General features: G+C 55.7%; 1 protein-coding gene across 1 annotated transcript in view; it reads left to right on the top strand.

The window, feature by feature from the left end:
• Positions 1 to 15,176, top strand: part of HCFC1 (host cell factor C1) — a 37,318-nt gene that overhangs the window by 18,965 nt on the left and 3,177 nt on the right. Inside the window, exons 15-26 of the mRNA XM_056850353.1 lie at positions 614 to 756; positions 845 to 983; positions 2,808 to 3,028; positions 4,169 to 4,582; positions 4,661 to 5,867; positions 6,677 to 6,843; positions 8,014 to 8,545; positions 10,387 to 10,746; positions 11,520 to 11,638; positions 12,057 to 12,194; positions 12,340 to 12,525; positions 14,051 to 14,348. Of these exons, the coding sequence (XP_056706331.1) occupies positions 614 to 756; positions 845 to 983; positions 2,808 to 3,028; positions 4,169 to 4,582; positions 4,661 to 5,867; positions 6,677 to 6,843; positions 8,014 to 8,545; positions 10,387 to 10,746; positions 11,520 to 11,638; positions 12,057 to 12,194; positions 12,340 to 12,525; positions 14,051 to 14,348 (3,924 nt within the window). The remainder of the gene's footprint in view (positions 1 to 613; positions 757 to 844; positions 984 to 2,807; positions 3,029 to 4,168; positions 4,583 to 4,660; positions 5,868 to 6,676; positions 6,844 to 8,013; positions 8,546 to 10,386; positions 10,747 to 11,519; positions 11,639 to 12,056; positions 12,195 to 12,339; positions 12,526 to 14,050; positions 14,349 to 15,176) is intronic.

The raw sequence follows: 15,176 nt of genomic DNA, 5'->3' as shown, positions 1-15,176 counted from the left end.
AGCTAGGACTGCCAATAAGTAAAAACGAAATCAGTCAAATGTAGCCAGCATGGTGTAGTAGTTAAGAGCAGTGGAGCGACGCTCTCTAATCTGGAGAGCCGGGTTCGATTCCCCACTCCTCCACAGGAGCGGCGGAGGCTAATCTGGTGAGCTGGGTTGGTTTCCCCACTCCTGCACTTGAACCTGCTGGGTGACCTTGGGCTAGTCACAGCTCTCTTAGAGCTCTCTCAGCCTCCCCTACCTCTCAGGGGAAGGGGAGAGGAAGGTGATCGTAAGCCAGTTTGATTCTCTCTTAAGTGGTAGAGAAAGTCGGCATATAAAAACGAACTCTTCTTCTTCTAAATAAAACCCATCTTCAGCTGCCTCCTGAAGATCGACAGTGAAGGGGTCAAGCGCACCTCCCTAGGGAGGTTGTTCTGCAGGTGTGGGGCCGCCACCGAAAAGGCCCTGTGTTGTGTGCCAGCCAAGGGAGCTTCTTTGCTCGGTAGAACCGTCGTGGGGGGGGGGGCCTCTCACTGCGATCTTAATTCCGTGGCAGAAACGGGATTTAGGGCAGCAATTGAGGCAAGGGGGGGTTAAAGCCCGCTAATAGCTCCCTTTTTTCTCTCTCCAGGAGTCACCAGTAGCCCCGGGATCAAGTCCCCCATCACCATAATCACCACCAAAGTGATGACGTCCGGCACTGGCACCCCCGCCAAGATAATCACGGCGGTGCCCAAGCTGACCGCGAGCCATGGGCAGCAGGGCTTGACACAGGTGGGGGCCGGGTGGGTGAGCCGAGGGGGGGGGGAGCGCGGCATTGCTGTGTCACGAGTCTTGACCGTATCCGAATCTGCCTTGACAGGTGGTCCTGAAAGGAGCCCCGGGGCAGCCCGGCACCATCCTGCGGACCGTCCCCATGGGGGGAGTGCGGCTGGTCACCCCTGTCACCGTGTCTGCCGTCAAGCCCACCGTCACCACCTTGGTCGTGAAAGGAACCACAGGTGAGCGTGCCGACTGGAGAGCCAAGATGGGTGCTTACGTGAGTGAATTCCCTTTGCGGCTCAGCGGTAGAGCCTCTGCTTGGCATGCAGAAGGTCCCAGGTTCAATCCCCGGCATCTCCAGTTAAAGGGACTGGGCAAGCAGGTGATGGGAAAGACCTCTGCTGAGACCCTGGAGAGTTGCTGCCAGTCTGAGTAGACAATACTGACTTTGATGGACTGAGGGTCTGATTCAGTAGAAGGCAGCTTCGTGTGGGAGTTTCTTTCAGGGGAAGGACTGTGGCTCAGTTGTAGAACATATGCCTTGCATACAGAAGGTCCCAGGTTCAATCCCCAGCATCTCCAATTAAAGGGACTGGACAAGTAAGTGATGTGAAAGACCTCCACCTGAGACCTTGGAGAGCTGCTGCTGGTCTGTGTAGACAAAACTGGCTTTGATGGACCAAAGGTCTGATTCAGCATAAGGCAGCTTCATGTGTTCATTACAGAAATGGCTGCCAGAAGCCCTGCTGCGGGCTGTCTCGTGGGCCCTGCTGCCGCAAATAGCTGCAGGATAAGTGCCAACTGACGTGCGGGGCTCATGAGGTCCCGTCTTTACTGCACGTGACTTGCAGCGAGGGGTTCTTGTCTGTGTGCAGGTTTATTACGTGGGTGTGGAATGTTCCTCAGGTTGCAGCCAACTTAGGGCAACCCCGTAGAGTTTTCAAGGCAAAAAACTTTCAGAGGTGGTTTGCCATGGCCTGCCTCTGCGTAACAGCCCTGGACTTCCTTGGTGGTCTCCCATCTAAGTACTAACTGGGGCTGACCCTACTTAGCTTCCGAGATCTGATGAGATTGGGCTAGTGTGGACCATCCAGATCAAGGCAAGAGATGAACAGAGGTGGGTTGCTGTTGCCTGCCTCTGTGTAGCAACCCTGGACTTCCTTGGTGGTCCCTCAGCTAAGCACTCAAAAAATCAAAATCAAACCTTTATTGGCATTGATCTTTTAAATACAGTATTCAGTTATTAAAATACAATCTTTGAACGATAAGATAACCCATCTAAGTACTAACCAGGGCCAACCCTTCTAGGGGAGGGGCTGTGGCTCAGTGGCAGAGCATCTGCTTGGCATGCAGAGGGTCCCAGGTTCAATCCCTGGCATCTCTAGTTACAGGGACTAGGCAAGTAGGTGATGTGAAAGACCTCCTCTGCCTGAGACCCTGGAGAGCCGCTGCCGGTCTGAGTAGACGATACTGACTTTGATGGACCTTGATGGTCTGATTCAGTATAAGGCAGCTTCATGTGTTCATGTTATAGGGAAGGGGCTGCGGCTCAGTGGGAGAGCATCTGCTTGGCATGCAGAAGTTCCCAGGTTCGATCCCCAGCACCTCCAGTTAAAGGGACTAGGCAAGTAGGTGATGTGAAAGACCTCTGCCGGAGACCCTGGAGAGCCGCTGCCGGCCTGAGTAGACAATACTGACTTTGATGGACCAAGGGTCTGATTCAGTATTAAGGCAGCTTCATATGTTCATGTTAGCTTCCGGGATCTGGCAAGATGGGGCTAGCTGGGACCATCCAGATCAAGGCAAGAGATGAACAGAGGTGGTTTGCCTTGCCTTCCTCTGTGTAGCAACCCTGGACTTCTTCAGTGGTCTCCCCTGCAAGAACTAACCGGGGCTGACTGCACTTGGCTTCCGACATCTGACGAGATCGGCCAGCCTGGGCCATCCAGGACAGAGTGTTTATTACGTAGCCTGTGTAATCTCATCCAGTGGCCCAGAATGTCGTTCCATACCCTGTGCGAGATTTCAGTTGCAAGTCCTCCCTTTTTTGCTCCTCATTTTAGGCGTCACGACTTTGGGCACCGTGACGGGCACTGTCTCCACCAGCCTAGCTGGGACTGGCGGGCACAACACCAACGCCTCCCTAGCCACCCCGATTACCACTCTGGGCACCATTGCTACACTTTCCAGTCAAGTCATCAACCCGGCCGCCATCACGGTTTCAGCAGCGCAGACCACCTTGACGGCCGCAGGAGGCCTGACCACCCCCACCATCACCATGCAGGTACGGCGCAGGCTGGGGGATCCTCACTGACTCTCTCCCTAGTTGGCGTGCGCAGCCTTGTGGTCTTCCGGTAAAACTGGGCCCATAAATTCTGGACGGGCAGAAGAAGGCAGTATTTCATATGGTGAGCATAAGGAACTTGCTGCCATGAAATACTAGAAGAAGGGGCCGCGGCTCAGTGGTAGAGCATCTGCTTGGCATGCAGAAGGTCCCAGGTTCAATCCCCGGCATCTCCAGTTAAAAGGAAAGTGGTGGGTCAGAACCTGAGGATCCAGGGTCTTGGCTGTCGGATGGGGGCGTAATCCACCAAGGTGGAGAAGAAGTGTATTGCTTCGAGGATAGACACCCCCCTCCCCTAGAGTTCACTGGTTCTGAACCTTGATTGACAGGACAAGCTCTGCAGGCTACTGAATGCAGTGGTAGATTTGAGGGCTATACCATTTTGGCCCACAGGTTGGGCGGGTGGGTAAGAATCACATTTTAACGTTCCGAGCTAAACTCCCTGTATGCAGTGAAACCATTTAATCAGAGGAGGGTTCCCCCCCCCCCCGATGCTTCCGAATGTGGGGCCAGCATGGTGTAGTAGTTAATTAGACTAGTACCTGGAAGGACCCGGGTTCAAAACCCTGCTCTGCCATGGAAGCTTGCTGGGTGACCTTGGGCCAGTCATACACTCTTGGCCTGACGTACCTCGCAGGGTTGTTGTGACGATACAGTTGAGAAGAGAATGATGTAAGCCAGAGGTTCCCAAACTGCTCCAAGGAGCACTTGGTGCTCCGTGAAGAGATTGGAAAGAACAATACTACTGTCATTCAGTGTAGTATATAGGTGCTAGGTGAAAATTAGTGCTCCATGATGGGTTTTCTCTTGAGAAGTGCTTCATGACTCAAAAAGTTTGGCAACCTCTGATGTAAGCTGCTTTGGAGTGCTCATGGGGGAGAAAAGTGGAGTATAAATAAAATTAAATTAAAAAACCCATCTTTTGTAGCACAGATCAAAATAGTGCTGTCGTATTCTGTGCAGCATGTTAAAATTTGCTGTTTTGTCTGCAGAGGTTTGAAAAAGTGCTGCTCAATTATGACACTATGGTGCTAACCTTCCCCCCTTCTCTTTCTCCCCCCACCTCTCATTTTTCTCCAGCCTGTCTCCCAGCCCACCCAAGTCACCCTGATCACAACACCCAGTGGCGTCGAGGCCCAGCCTGTGCACGATTTGCCCGTCTCCATCTTGGCTTCGCCCACCACAGAGCAGCCCACGGCCACGGTCACCATCGCCGAGTCGGGGCAGGGCGATGCCCAGCCAGGCACCGTCACCCTGGTGTGCTCTAACCCGCCCTGCGAGACGCATGACACTGGCACGACCAACACTGCCACGACGACTGTGGTCGGCTCTCTGGGCGGGCCAACCCAGGTGCAGTTTGTGTGCGACGGGCAAGAGGGCATTGGGCTTCAGCACAACGGCAGGGTGGTGCGGGTCTGCTCCAACCCGCCGTGCGAGACCCACGAGACGGGTACCACCAACACAGCCACCAACGTGTTCAGCACCGGGCAGAGGGTCTGCTCCAACCCGCCATGCGAGACCCACGAGACGGGCACCACCAACACCCCCACCAACGTGTTCAGCGCTGGGCAGAGGGTCTGCTCCAACCCACCGTGCGAGACCCACGAGACGGGCACCACCAACACGGCTAGCACCTCCAGGACGGAGAGGACTCCCACACAGCCTCCGTGCCAAACTTTCCAAACCAGCGCCACGAGTACCACCATGACGGTGAAGCCCATCGTGGGCACGGGCCAGCTCGTCTGCTCCAACCCGCCCCGTGAGACGCACGAGACGGGCACCACCAACACGGCCACCACTGCCACCTCAAACATGGGCCGGGGGCAGCCCGACGGCGGGCAGAAAGAGCCGAGCGACCCCCAGTGCCAAACGCAGCAAACCAACACCACCAGCACCACCATGTCGGCCAAAGCAGACGTGCCCACAGAGCAGCCCTGCGCGGTTCGGATGGTGAGCTCGCTGCTGCCGGGGACTGGGGCGCCCAGCTCCGCCTCCAGTACCGCCCCGGGCCAGGCTGGCGAACGGCCACCCGCCCCGAGAACCCTCCAGTGTGAATCCCACCACACCCACACCACCAACACCGCCACCACGGCGCGGTCCCTCATGGGCCGAGGGCAGCCCGAGGGCGAGTGGGTGGGATCTGCCAACCCTCCGTGCCAAACACAGCAGACCAGCTCCACCAGCACCACCATGTCTGCCAAAGCCAACGTGCCTGCACAGCAGCCGTGCACATCCCCGACAGCCTCCCCGGAGTTGGCCGCGAGTCCGGTGCCCCCACCTGCCACTTGCGAGACCGACGCCAAGACCGCCAGCCCCCCCGCGTGTTCCACCCCGCCCTGCGAGACCCACAAGACGGGCACCACCAACACGACGACCGTCGCCGCTTCGAACATGGGCGCCCCCCAGCGGGTGTGCTCCAACCCCCCGTGCGAGACCCACGAGACGGGCACCACCAACACGGCGACGACGGCCACTTCCAGCATGGGCACCGGGCAGCAGCAGCAGGTGTGCTCCAACCCTCCATGCGAAACCCACGAGACCGGTACCACCAACACGGCCACCACCACGACCTCAAATGTTGGCGCCGCGCAGCAGCAGCAGGTGTGCTCCAATCCCCCTTGCGAGACCCACGAAACGGGCACCACCAACACGGCCACCACGTCCACATCGAACATGGGCGGTGGGCAGGGGGAGAGCGCTCAGCAGGCGCCCGCGGTACCACCCTGCGAAACGCAGCAGACTGCCTCCACCGGCACCACCATGACACCCAACATTGAAGGTAACGGCGCCCAGTCCTCTGTCTTAGCCCCCAGCCTGGGGAGGGCATTCCAAATCCAGGAAAGACTCCCCTCCCCAGGGACCGTCCATCCACCTCGGAGCCTAGCCCCCCATAGTATAGAATCATAGAGTTCTAACACAGCTACCCTTCACAATTATCAGACTGGTGCTTCCCCATCACTACTAAACTTTCTTTGCAATATGCAGTGGCATTGCTTTGCCGGGTGGATTCTGTGGGGTCTGTTCAGCTTGCATGGGGCATGTCGAGCCCCAACGGCCTTAGCCAGCGCCCCCTAAGAACTGAAGCGTGACAGTGCCTGCAACATGTCCTCAAATCCCCTGCAGCACATGGGTTCTTTTGCTCCATGAAACAAGATTCTCTGAGGGTGGGAAGCTTGCAGGCACAGTTCTGGAGGGTGCCCGGTTCATTCCGTGCCTTTAGATGTGCTCCTTTCCATTTGTACAGTGCTGATATCAGCATTGCCGTGGTTGAAGGGAGTGGAAACGGGCAGCCAGGCCCTCCATTGCAGCTGCCACGGAAGAGAGCCAGCGTGGTGTAGTGGTTTAGAGTGGTGGTTTAGAGCGGTGGACTCTGATCTGGAGAACTGGGTTTGATTCCCCACTCCTCCACATGAAGCCAGCTGGGGGACCTTGGGCTAGTCACAGTTCTCTCAGCCCCACCTCCCGCACAGGGTGTCTGTTGTGGGGAGGGGAAGTGACTGTAAGCCAATTTGATGCTTCCTTAAGTGGTGGAGAAAGTCGGCACATAAAAACTGACTCTTCTTTTTCTAACTGGCTCCCTCCTTGCAGATCAGCCCCCGGCGACCAACGGGCAACAGGGAGAACCCGAGAGCACGCTAACGGAGAGTGCCGCCGCTGGCAGCCCCGGTGCCGTCACCACCACCATCCCCTCCACCCAGACCAGGGCCGTTACCACCGTCACGCAATCCACGCCCCCGCCAGGACCCTCGGTGCCGGTAAGAAGCAGATGGGGAAAAACCCTAGAACTGGGGTGTCAAACTCAGTTGTTACGAGCAGTGCCGTATTTAGATGAAGAGAGGCTATTCCACTTGTGAGGCCCCTCCCAATCCCCCACCCTCACGACTAGAGGACGATGGAAGAGTGTTTAAACACAATTCAGTGAAGCTGAGGATGGTGATGGGCGTTTAAAATTCTGCAATTCACAATTCTTCCTCTAAAGGACGTAAGATGTTATTGTTAAATACCGTAGTGATTGGGGAAAAAATAATACACACCTTGGCCGGAGGCCCCTAAGATTTTGAGGCCCTAGGCTTCAGCCTGCCGAGCATATAGTAAATCTAGTAAACGCAGCATCATATAGTAAACCCAGCATCAGTAAATCCAGACTTTGAAACAGGTTGAGAGCCCTTGGCAGAGACTTTCACACGGAGATAGGAGCATATGTCTTGTGGGCGGCTGTTTTCGTAGAGCCAGCAGGGTGTAGTGGGAGAGAGCGGCGGACTCAAATCTGGAGAACTGGGTTCAATTCCCCATTCCTCCATATGAGCGGGAGACTCTTAATCTGGTAAACCGGGTTGGTTTCCCCTCTCCTACACATGCAGCCTACTAGGTGACCTAGAGCTAGTCACAGTTCTCTCCGAACTCTCTCAGCCCACCTACCTCACAAGGTGTCTGTTGTGGGAAGAGGAAGGGATGGTGATTGTAAGCCGCTTTGATTCTTCCTGGGAGACAGCATGGTGTAGTAGTTAAGAGCGATGGTTTGGAGTGGTGGACTCTAACCTTGAGAACCAGCTTTGATTCCCCACTTCTCCACATGAGCGGTGGACGCTAATCAGGTGAACTGGATTTGTTTCTCCGCTCCTACACACGAAGCCAGCTGGGTGATCATGGGCTAGTCACAGCTCTGTTAGAGCTCTCTCAGCCCCACCTCCCTCAAAAGGTGTCTGTTGTGAGGAGGGGAAGGGAAGGAGATTGTGAGCCGGTTTGATTCTTCCTTAAGTGGTAGAGGAAGTCAGCATATAAAAACCAACTCTCGTTTCAGACTCCTTAAAGGTAGAGAAAAAGCAGGGTATAAAACCAGCCCTTCTTCTTCTGTCCCCCGTCCTTTCGCTGCCATGTCCGGCGCTCCTTCCCTTCGGGCTTTTAATTCCTCCTTCTTGTTACAGAACATCTCATCCTTGGCTGACGCCCCTGCCGAGGAGGCGGCTCCCCCCGCCGAGGCTCTGGCCGCCACCAGCACAGACGCTCTCCCCGGGGCTGCCGAGCCACTGCGGCCCTCAGCAGAGATGCCAGCAGCCGTCTCTGGCCCGCCAGCTGTTGCCCCACCCGCCCTGCCGGCCATCGCCCCACCCGCAGAAAGCCCGCCGGCCGTCGCCGCTCCCCAACCGGAGCTCCCGGCCCCCGTGGAAGAGGCGCCCTCGGCCCCCGCTGCCCCCGCCCAGGAGCCCATGGCCATGGTGGTGCTGCCGCCGGCTGCCCCCGCAGCCCCTCCGCCTTCCGAGGTGGAGCCGCTGGCTCTGCCCCAGGAGCTGATGGCGGAGAGCCAGGCCGGCACGACGCTGATGGTGACGGGCCTCACGCCTGAGGAGCTGGCGGTGACGGCTGCCGCGGAAGCCGCTGCCCAGGCAGCCGCCACGGAGGAGGCCCAAGCCCTGGCCATCCAGGCCGTCCTGCAGGCGGCCCAGCAGGCCGTGATGGGTGAGCGGCTGACTGCTTCCTGTTTGCCTCGGGGCAGGGTGGGGGTGGGAGCCAGCGTGGTGTAGTGGTTGAGAGCGGTAGTTTGGAGCAGTGGACTCTGAGTTGGAGAACCAGGTTTGATTCCCCACTTCTCCACATGAGCGGCAGAGGCTAATCTGGTGAACTGGATTTGCTTCCCCGCTCCAACACATGAAGTCAGCTGGATGACCTTGGGCTAGTCACAGTTCTCTCCGAACTCTCTCAGCCCCACCTCATAGAATCATAGAGTTGGAAGGGACCATCAGGGTCATCTAGTCCAACCCCCTGCCTTCAGGACATTCACAACTACCTCCCCCTCCACACCCCCAGTGACCAGAAGGTGGCCAAGTTGCCTTCCCTCACAAGGTGTCTGTTGTGGGGAGAGGAAGGGAAGGCGAATGTAAGTTGCTTTGATTCTTCCTGGGAGCCAGCATGGTGTAGTGGTTAAGAGCAGTGGTTTGGAGTGGTGGACTGAGAACCGGGTTTGATTCCCCACTCCTCCACATGAGCTGCGGATGCTAATCTGGTGAACGGGGTTGGTTTCCCCACTCCTCCACATGAAGCCAGCTGGGTGACCTTGGGCTAGTCACAGAGCTCTCAGCCTCCCCCCACCTCACAGGGTGTCTGTTGTGGGGAAGGGAAGGAGATTGTAACCTGGTTTGATTCTTCCTTAAGTGGTAGAGGAAGTTGGCCTATAAAAACCAACTCTTCTTTTATCTGAAGGACCATCTTCTCCCATCTGTTCCTGCCCAGGAGTAAAGATCACAGGAAGAGGGCCCTCCCTGACTGTCCTACCAATCAAAGGAGCTCCTTTGGTGGGTGCATGAGAGAGGGCCTTTTCAGTGGCAGCCCCCTGGTTACGAAACAAACTCCACAAGGAGGTGTGCCTGGTCCCCTTTTGATCTTTAGGAGACAGTTGAAGGCGGTTTTACTTTGGGGTGCATTTGAATTAGTTTCCGTTTTTATTTACTGGTAGTCCTTTCCGTCTCTTCGTGAGCTTCCCGTCCCCTTGTTCTCCAGCTCTCAGATGTCAGCTGTTTACGTCCTATTTACTTTATTTAAAACGTGTTAGCTGCCTTTCTGCCTTCCGGAACTCAAGGCGGCTGACGATGTAGATACAACAGCTCTTATAATAATCGCAGAAAATACCCTAATTTAAAATCTCCAGTTTGGACTGATAATAAATAAAAACTGAATCTAGTCAAAATGCAGTCCAAAGTAAAACCGCCTTCAAAAGCCTGTTAAAGATTGAAAGGGAGAGGGCCAGGCACACCTCCTTGAGAGGTTTGCTCCTTAACCAGGGGGCTGCAACTGAGAAGGCCCTCTCATGTACCCACCAAAGGAGCTTCTTTGATTGGTAGGACAGTCAGGGAGGGCCTCGTCCTGTGATCTTAACTCCTGGGCAGGAACAGATGGGAGAAGATGGTCCTTCCGATACCAGGGCCCCAAGCCATGTAGGGCTTTAAAGGTCAAATCCCACACCTTGGATTGGGCTCGGGAGCAGATTGTTAGCCCTCATCATTGCTGTGGTATCGGGGTCACATGAGCCCAACTCCTGGGCCCAGCCTGCAGTATCTCTGTTGCCCAACTGCCTCCGAAAGATTGAAAGTGGTGGGGGAGGCACTCCTTTCTGGGGAGGTTGTTCAATAATTGTGGGGGCTGCTCCCGAAAAGGCCCTTTCTCGTGTCCCCACCAGACGAGCTCCTTTGGTCGGCGGGGCAGTCCGGAGGGTCCTCTCCCTGCAATCTCAGTTCCCAGGCAGGAACGTCTTCCCTGCCAGTCCCCGTTCTGCTCCCCTCACAGCCTGTCGGCGTCTTTTGCAGGCTCTGGTGAGGCCATGGACACTTCCGAGGCAGCAGCGGCACATGCCGAGATGGGCCACGAGAGCCAGCCCACGACCATTCCCATCGTGCTCACCCAGCAGGAGTTGGCGGCCCTCGTGCAGCAGCAGCACCAGCTCCAAGAGGCTCAGGCGGCGGCCGCAGCTGCAGCTGCCGCCGCCGCTGCCGCCGCCGCCACCCAGCAGCACCCGCCTCAGCACCCGCTGCCCTCCCACTTGCCGACGGAAGCACTGGCCCCCGCCGACAGCCTCAATGACCCGGCCAGTGAGAGCAACGGCCTGAACGAGCTGGCCAGCGCCGTCACCAGCACGGTCGGGCTGCTGCCCCCCACGCCCACGGAGAGTAAGCAGCGGGGCCTGTGGTGGAGGGAGCGGGGTGGGTTCTCGGGCACGTGACCCAGATGCCACTTGTGGGTGGGGGTAGAAAAATTCGGGTGTGTGTGTTGCACACCCTACAGTGTGTTTGGGTCTCACATGAACACATGAAGCTGCCTTCTACTGAATCACTCTTGGTTCATCAAAGTCAGTATTGTCTACTTAGAGCGGCAGCTACTCTCCAGGGTCTCAGGCAGAAGTCTTTCACATTACCTACTTGCCTAGTCCCTTTAACTGGAGATGCCGGGATTGAACCTGGGACCTTCAGCCTGCCAAGCAGATGCTCTACCACGGAGCCATGGCCTTTCCCTTACTGAATCAGACCCTTTGGTCCATTAAAGTCAGTATTGTCTACTCAGACTGGCAACAGCTCTCCAGGGTCTCAGGCAGAGGTCTTTCACATCACCTACTTGCCTAGTCCCTTTAACTGGAGATGCCGGGGACTGAACTTGGGACCTTCTGCATGCCAAGCAGAGGCTCTACCATTGACCCAAGGCCCCTCCACCCAATAGTCACTCCAGGGACAAGATAATTTTTATTCCCTGTTGAGTTTTCTCGCTTATTTTATTTAAAAATTTAATATCCTGCATTCCTGTCCTCATGAGTACCACCAAGACATGGGTCTCTTTTGGAAAGGGAGTCTCCAGATTCTTGAGGTGGCTCCCTAGCACTTTGAACTAAATGCCTTCCTGTAGCAGTTCTTATGGTTTACCTTCCTTGACTGTTGCCTTTCCCTTCCAGGCCTTGCACCCTCAAACACCTTTGTGGCCCCACAACCCGTGGTAGTAGCCAGCCCGGCAAAACTTCAGGCGGCAGCTGCTCTGGCAGAAGTAGCGAATGGGATCGAACCCGCTCCAGTGGTAGGCTTTTAAAAGATCTGGGAAAAGTGTGGGAGTGGGGATGCTGGGCGGGGATCCTTTTTCCCGTTTTCCCAGGGATCAACCTGTGCTTGAGAGCCAAGCATGGTGTGGTGGTTAAGAGCGGTGGTTTGGAGCTGTGGACTCTAATCTGGAGAACCAGGTTTGATTCCCCCACTCCTCCACATGAGCAATGGACTCTAATCTGGTGGACCGGGTTGGTTTCCCCGCTCCTCCACATGAAGCCAGCTGTGACCTTGGGCTAGTCACAGCCTCTTAGAGCTCTCTCAGCCTCACCTACCTCACAAAGTGTCTGCTGTGGGGGGAGGGGGAGGGAAGGTGATTGTAAACCGGTTTGATTCTTCCTTAAGTGGTGGAGAAAGTCGGCATATAAAAACCAACTCTTCTTCTCCCTGCATAGAAACCCGAGCCTCCCGCGCAGCCTCCAAAGGTGGTTGTGAAGAAGGAAAACCAGTGGTTTGACGTCGGCGTTGTCAAGGCAACCAACATGATGGTGACGCACTACTTCCTGCCAGCAGACGATGCGCCCGCCACCGAGGTAAGCAGCCTTGACCTGTCCTTTGTCCGCTGTCGATCGCCCTCCCTACCGGGAGATCCGACCCTGCGCCAATACGCGGGTTGTCCCCTCACTGCTGAGAGCCTGCTGAATTTGCCTTTTCTCTGCGGTCTTTCTCTTCCGGCAGGACGACTCGGGCACTCTCCCGGATTATTCCCAACTCAAGAAGCAGGAGCTGCAGCCCGGCACGGCATATAAATTCAGAGTGGCCGGAATCAACGCCTGCGGCCGGGGCCCCTTCAGTGAGATCTCTGCATTCAAGACGTGTCTGCCTGGCTTCCCTGGAGCCCCCTGTGCCATTAAGATCAGCAAGGTCAGCCTCTGCCACCTCCCTCTTCCTCCAGCATGGTGCAGTGGTTAAGAGCGGTGGACTCTAACCTGGAGCACTGTGTTTGATTCCCCACCCCTCCACATGAGTGGCAGACTCAAATCTGGAGAACCAGGTTTGATACCCCTCCCCTCCACATGAGCGGCAGACTCTAATCCGGAGAACCTGGTTGGTTTCCCCGCTCCTACACATGAAGCCAGCTGGTGACCTTGGGCTTGTCACAGCTCTCTTAGAGCTCTCTCAGGGTGTCTGTTGGGGGGAGGGGAAGGCGATCGTAAGCCAGTTTGATTCTTCCTTAAGTGGCAGAGAAAGTCGGCATATAGAAACCAACTCGTCTTTCTCTTCTTCGGTACCTGCTGCTCCTGTTGACGTGCTCCCTTCTCAGGACAGGGACACTAAGGCTCGCTCAGAGGTCCCCAACCTCTTTGAGCCTGTGGGCACACCTGGAATTCTGACACCGCAGGATGGGCGCGGTGTCCAAGTGGCTCCTTTGGGAGGCGGAGCCAGCCACATAATGGCTTCAGTCACACGGTGCAGAGCCTTGTGCTATAGGGGCCGCTGCTTCCCAGCCAACTTAGAAAAAAAAATGTGCACAACCAATCCGGAACCAATAAGAGGAGGGCAGGGAGCTGTTCCTGTTGGCAGCAGAGGACAGGACTCGCAATAATGGGTTTAAATTGAGGGCGGGAAGGTATGGGCTGGTATAAAAATTTTTACAGTGTGAGTTGTTCAACAGTGGAATCAGCCGCCTAGGGAGGTGGTGAGCTCCCCCTCGCTGGCAGTCTTTCAGCAGCAGCTGGACAAACACTTGTCAAGGATGCTCTGGCTGAACCTGCATTAAGTAGAGGGTTGGACTAGATGAGAACTGAGGGACTTGGAAAAGTTTAGTCTGGAGAAGAGGAGGTTGAGGGGGAACATGATTCCTCTCTTTAAGTATCTGAAGGGCTGCCACTTAGAGGAGGGCAGGGAGCTGTTCCTGTTGGCAGCAGAGGAGAGGACTCGCAATAATGGGTTTAAATTGAGGGCGGAAAGGTACCAGCAGGATATTAGGTGGAAAATGTTTACAGTAAGAGTTGTTTGATGGTGGAATCAGCAACCTAGGGACGTGGTGAGCTCCCCCTCCCTGGCAGTCTTAAGCAGAGGCTGGACAAGCTCTTGTCAGGGATGCTCTAGGCCACCCCCTACCCTAGCCAACAACATAGTTGAAGGGGCCCACCTCTAGCACCCCCTGCTGCCTCCTTGCCTCTTAGTGCCCCCCAAGGTAATCCCACCGCCCCCCAGGGGGTGATATTGCCCACTTTGGGAACCACTGCTCTAGGCTGATCCTGCATTGAGCAGAGGGCTGGACTACGTGGCCTGTAATGGTCCCTTCCAACTCTAGGATTCTAAGCCTTGCTGGGCAGAGCCCCACCTGGCCCCATCTTTTTGCTAAAAACAGACTCCAGGAAAGGTGTTACTGATTGCTAGCTTGTGGGAGTTCACCTTGTCGCCTGCACGTTGTGTCCCTCAGAGTCCAGACGGAGCCCACCTGACTTGGGAGCCCCCCTCTGTGACTTCCGGGAAGATCACGGAGTACTCGGTGTACCTGGCCATCCAGAGCGCCCAAGCCGGCGAGCCCAAGAGCGCAGCCCCCGCCCAGCTGGCCTTCATGCGGGTCTACTGCGGGCCCAGCCCCTCGTGCCTGGTGCAGTCCGCCAGCCTCTCCAACGCCCACATCGACTACACCACCAAGCCAGCCATCATCTTCCGCATCGCGGCCCGCAACGAGAAGGGCTACGGCCCCGCCACCCAGGTCCGGTGGCTGCAAGGTGAGCGGAGGGGGCGATGGGAACGGGGCGGAGGGGAACGCAGGCCTTGTATAATCTCGGTCAGTGGTTGAGAGGTAGCGAGGCAAAATCCATCCGCGTTATCCCTGTCTGCAGGCGGAGAACCAGATGAGAGGGCTTTTGTTCGGTGACGTTAAACATTTTGTGCCTAAAAACAACATGTTATCGGGCACTCTTGTGCATAGATTAGGCCCCAGAATCCAGGCTGCGTAGGTTCTTGTGGAGAGGGTGGTGCACGGGAAAGGGAACAGCGATGGTGGAGCGTGCTCTCAAATCAACCAATCAATACCTTTATTGGCATATTGGTTACAATAGCAATCATAAAGTGGATACCCAGTAAATAAAATATACAACTAATTAATGAAATTTAAATCACGGTAGCCATCGGGTAAGTTACGCTTAGTTCCTCGAGTGCTGGTGGCAGCTAAGAGAAACTTTGCTACCTTCTCCGTAGTACCAGAGTGCTGGTCGGCCAAAAGGAAAGCTGCTTTGTCTTTTGCAGAGAGATGTAAGATATCTTTTATCCGCGGTTCAATATGAGCCTCCCGTAGAGACTCATAATGCGAGTCCAAAGTTATGTAGAATCTTTGTGCATTCAAGATTTAATTGCCCCTTTTTCAATGGTTTTGTTGGGCTGTCTGCTGATCCCTTTTTCAGACCTGCTGTGCCCTCTTCTGTCAGGGGACTCCTTGGTACATATCCTTTTGCACTTTCCAACTTAGGCTAAAATGGATTATACCACGTTTTAATAAATGGTCCACATCTTCTCGAGCAACTCTGGAGCAAAAGGTTCAGTTCCTCTTAGAGGAC

The sequence above is a fragment of the Euleptes europaea genome, chromosome 1 (assembly GCF_029931775.1).
Source record: "Euleptes europaea isolate rEulEur1 chromosome 1, rEulEur1.hap1, whole genome shotgun sequence".
In the NCBI taxonomy this organism is placed as follows: Eukaryota; Metazoa; Chordata; class Lepidosauria; order Squamata; family Sphaerodactylidae; genus Euleptes; species Euleptes europaea.
Note: the sequence above shows the minus strand (reverse complement) of the source record. Positions and strands in the feature narration are given on the sequence as shown.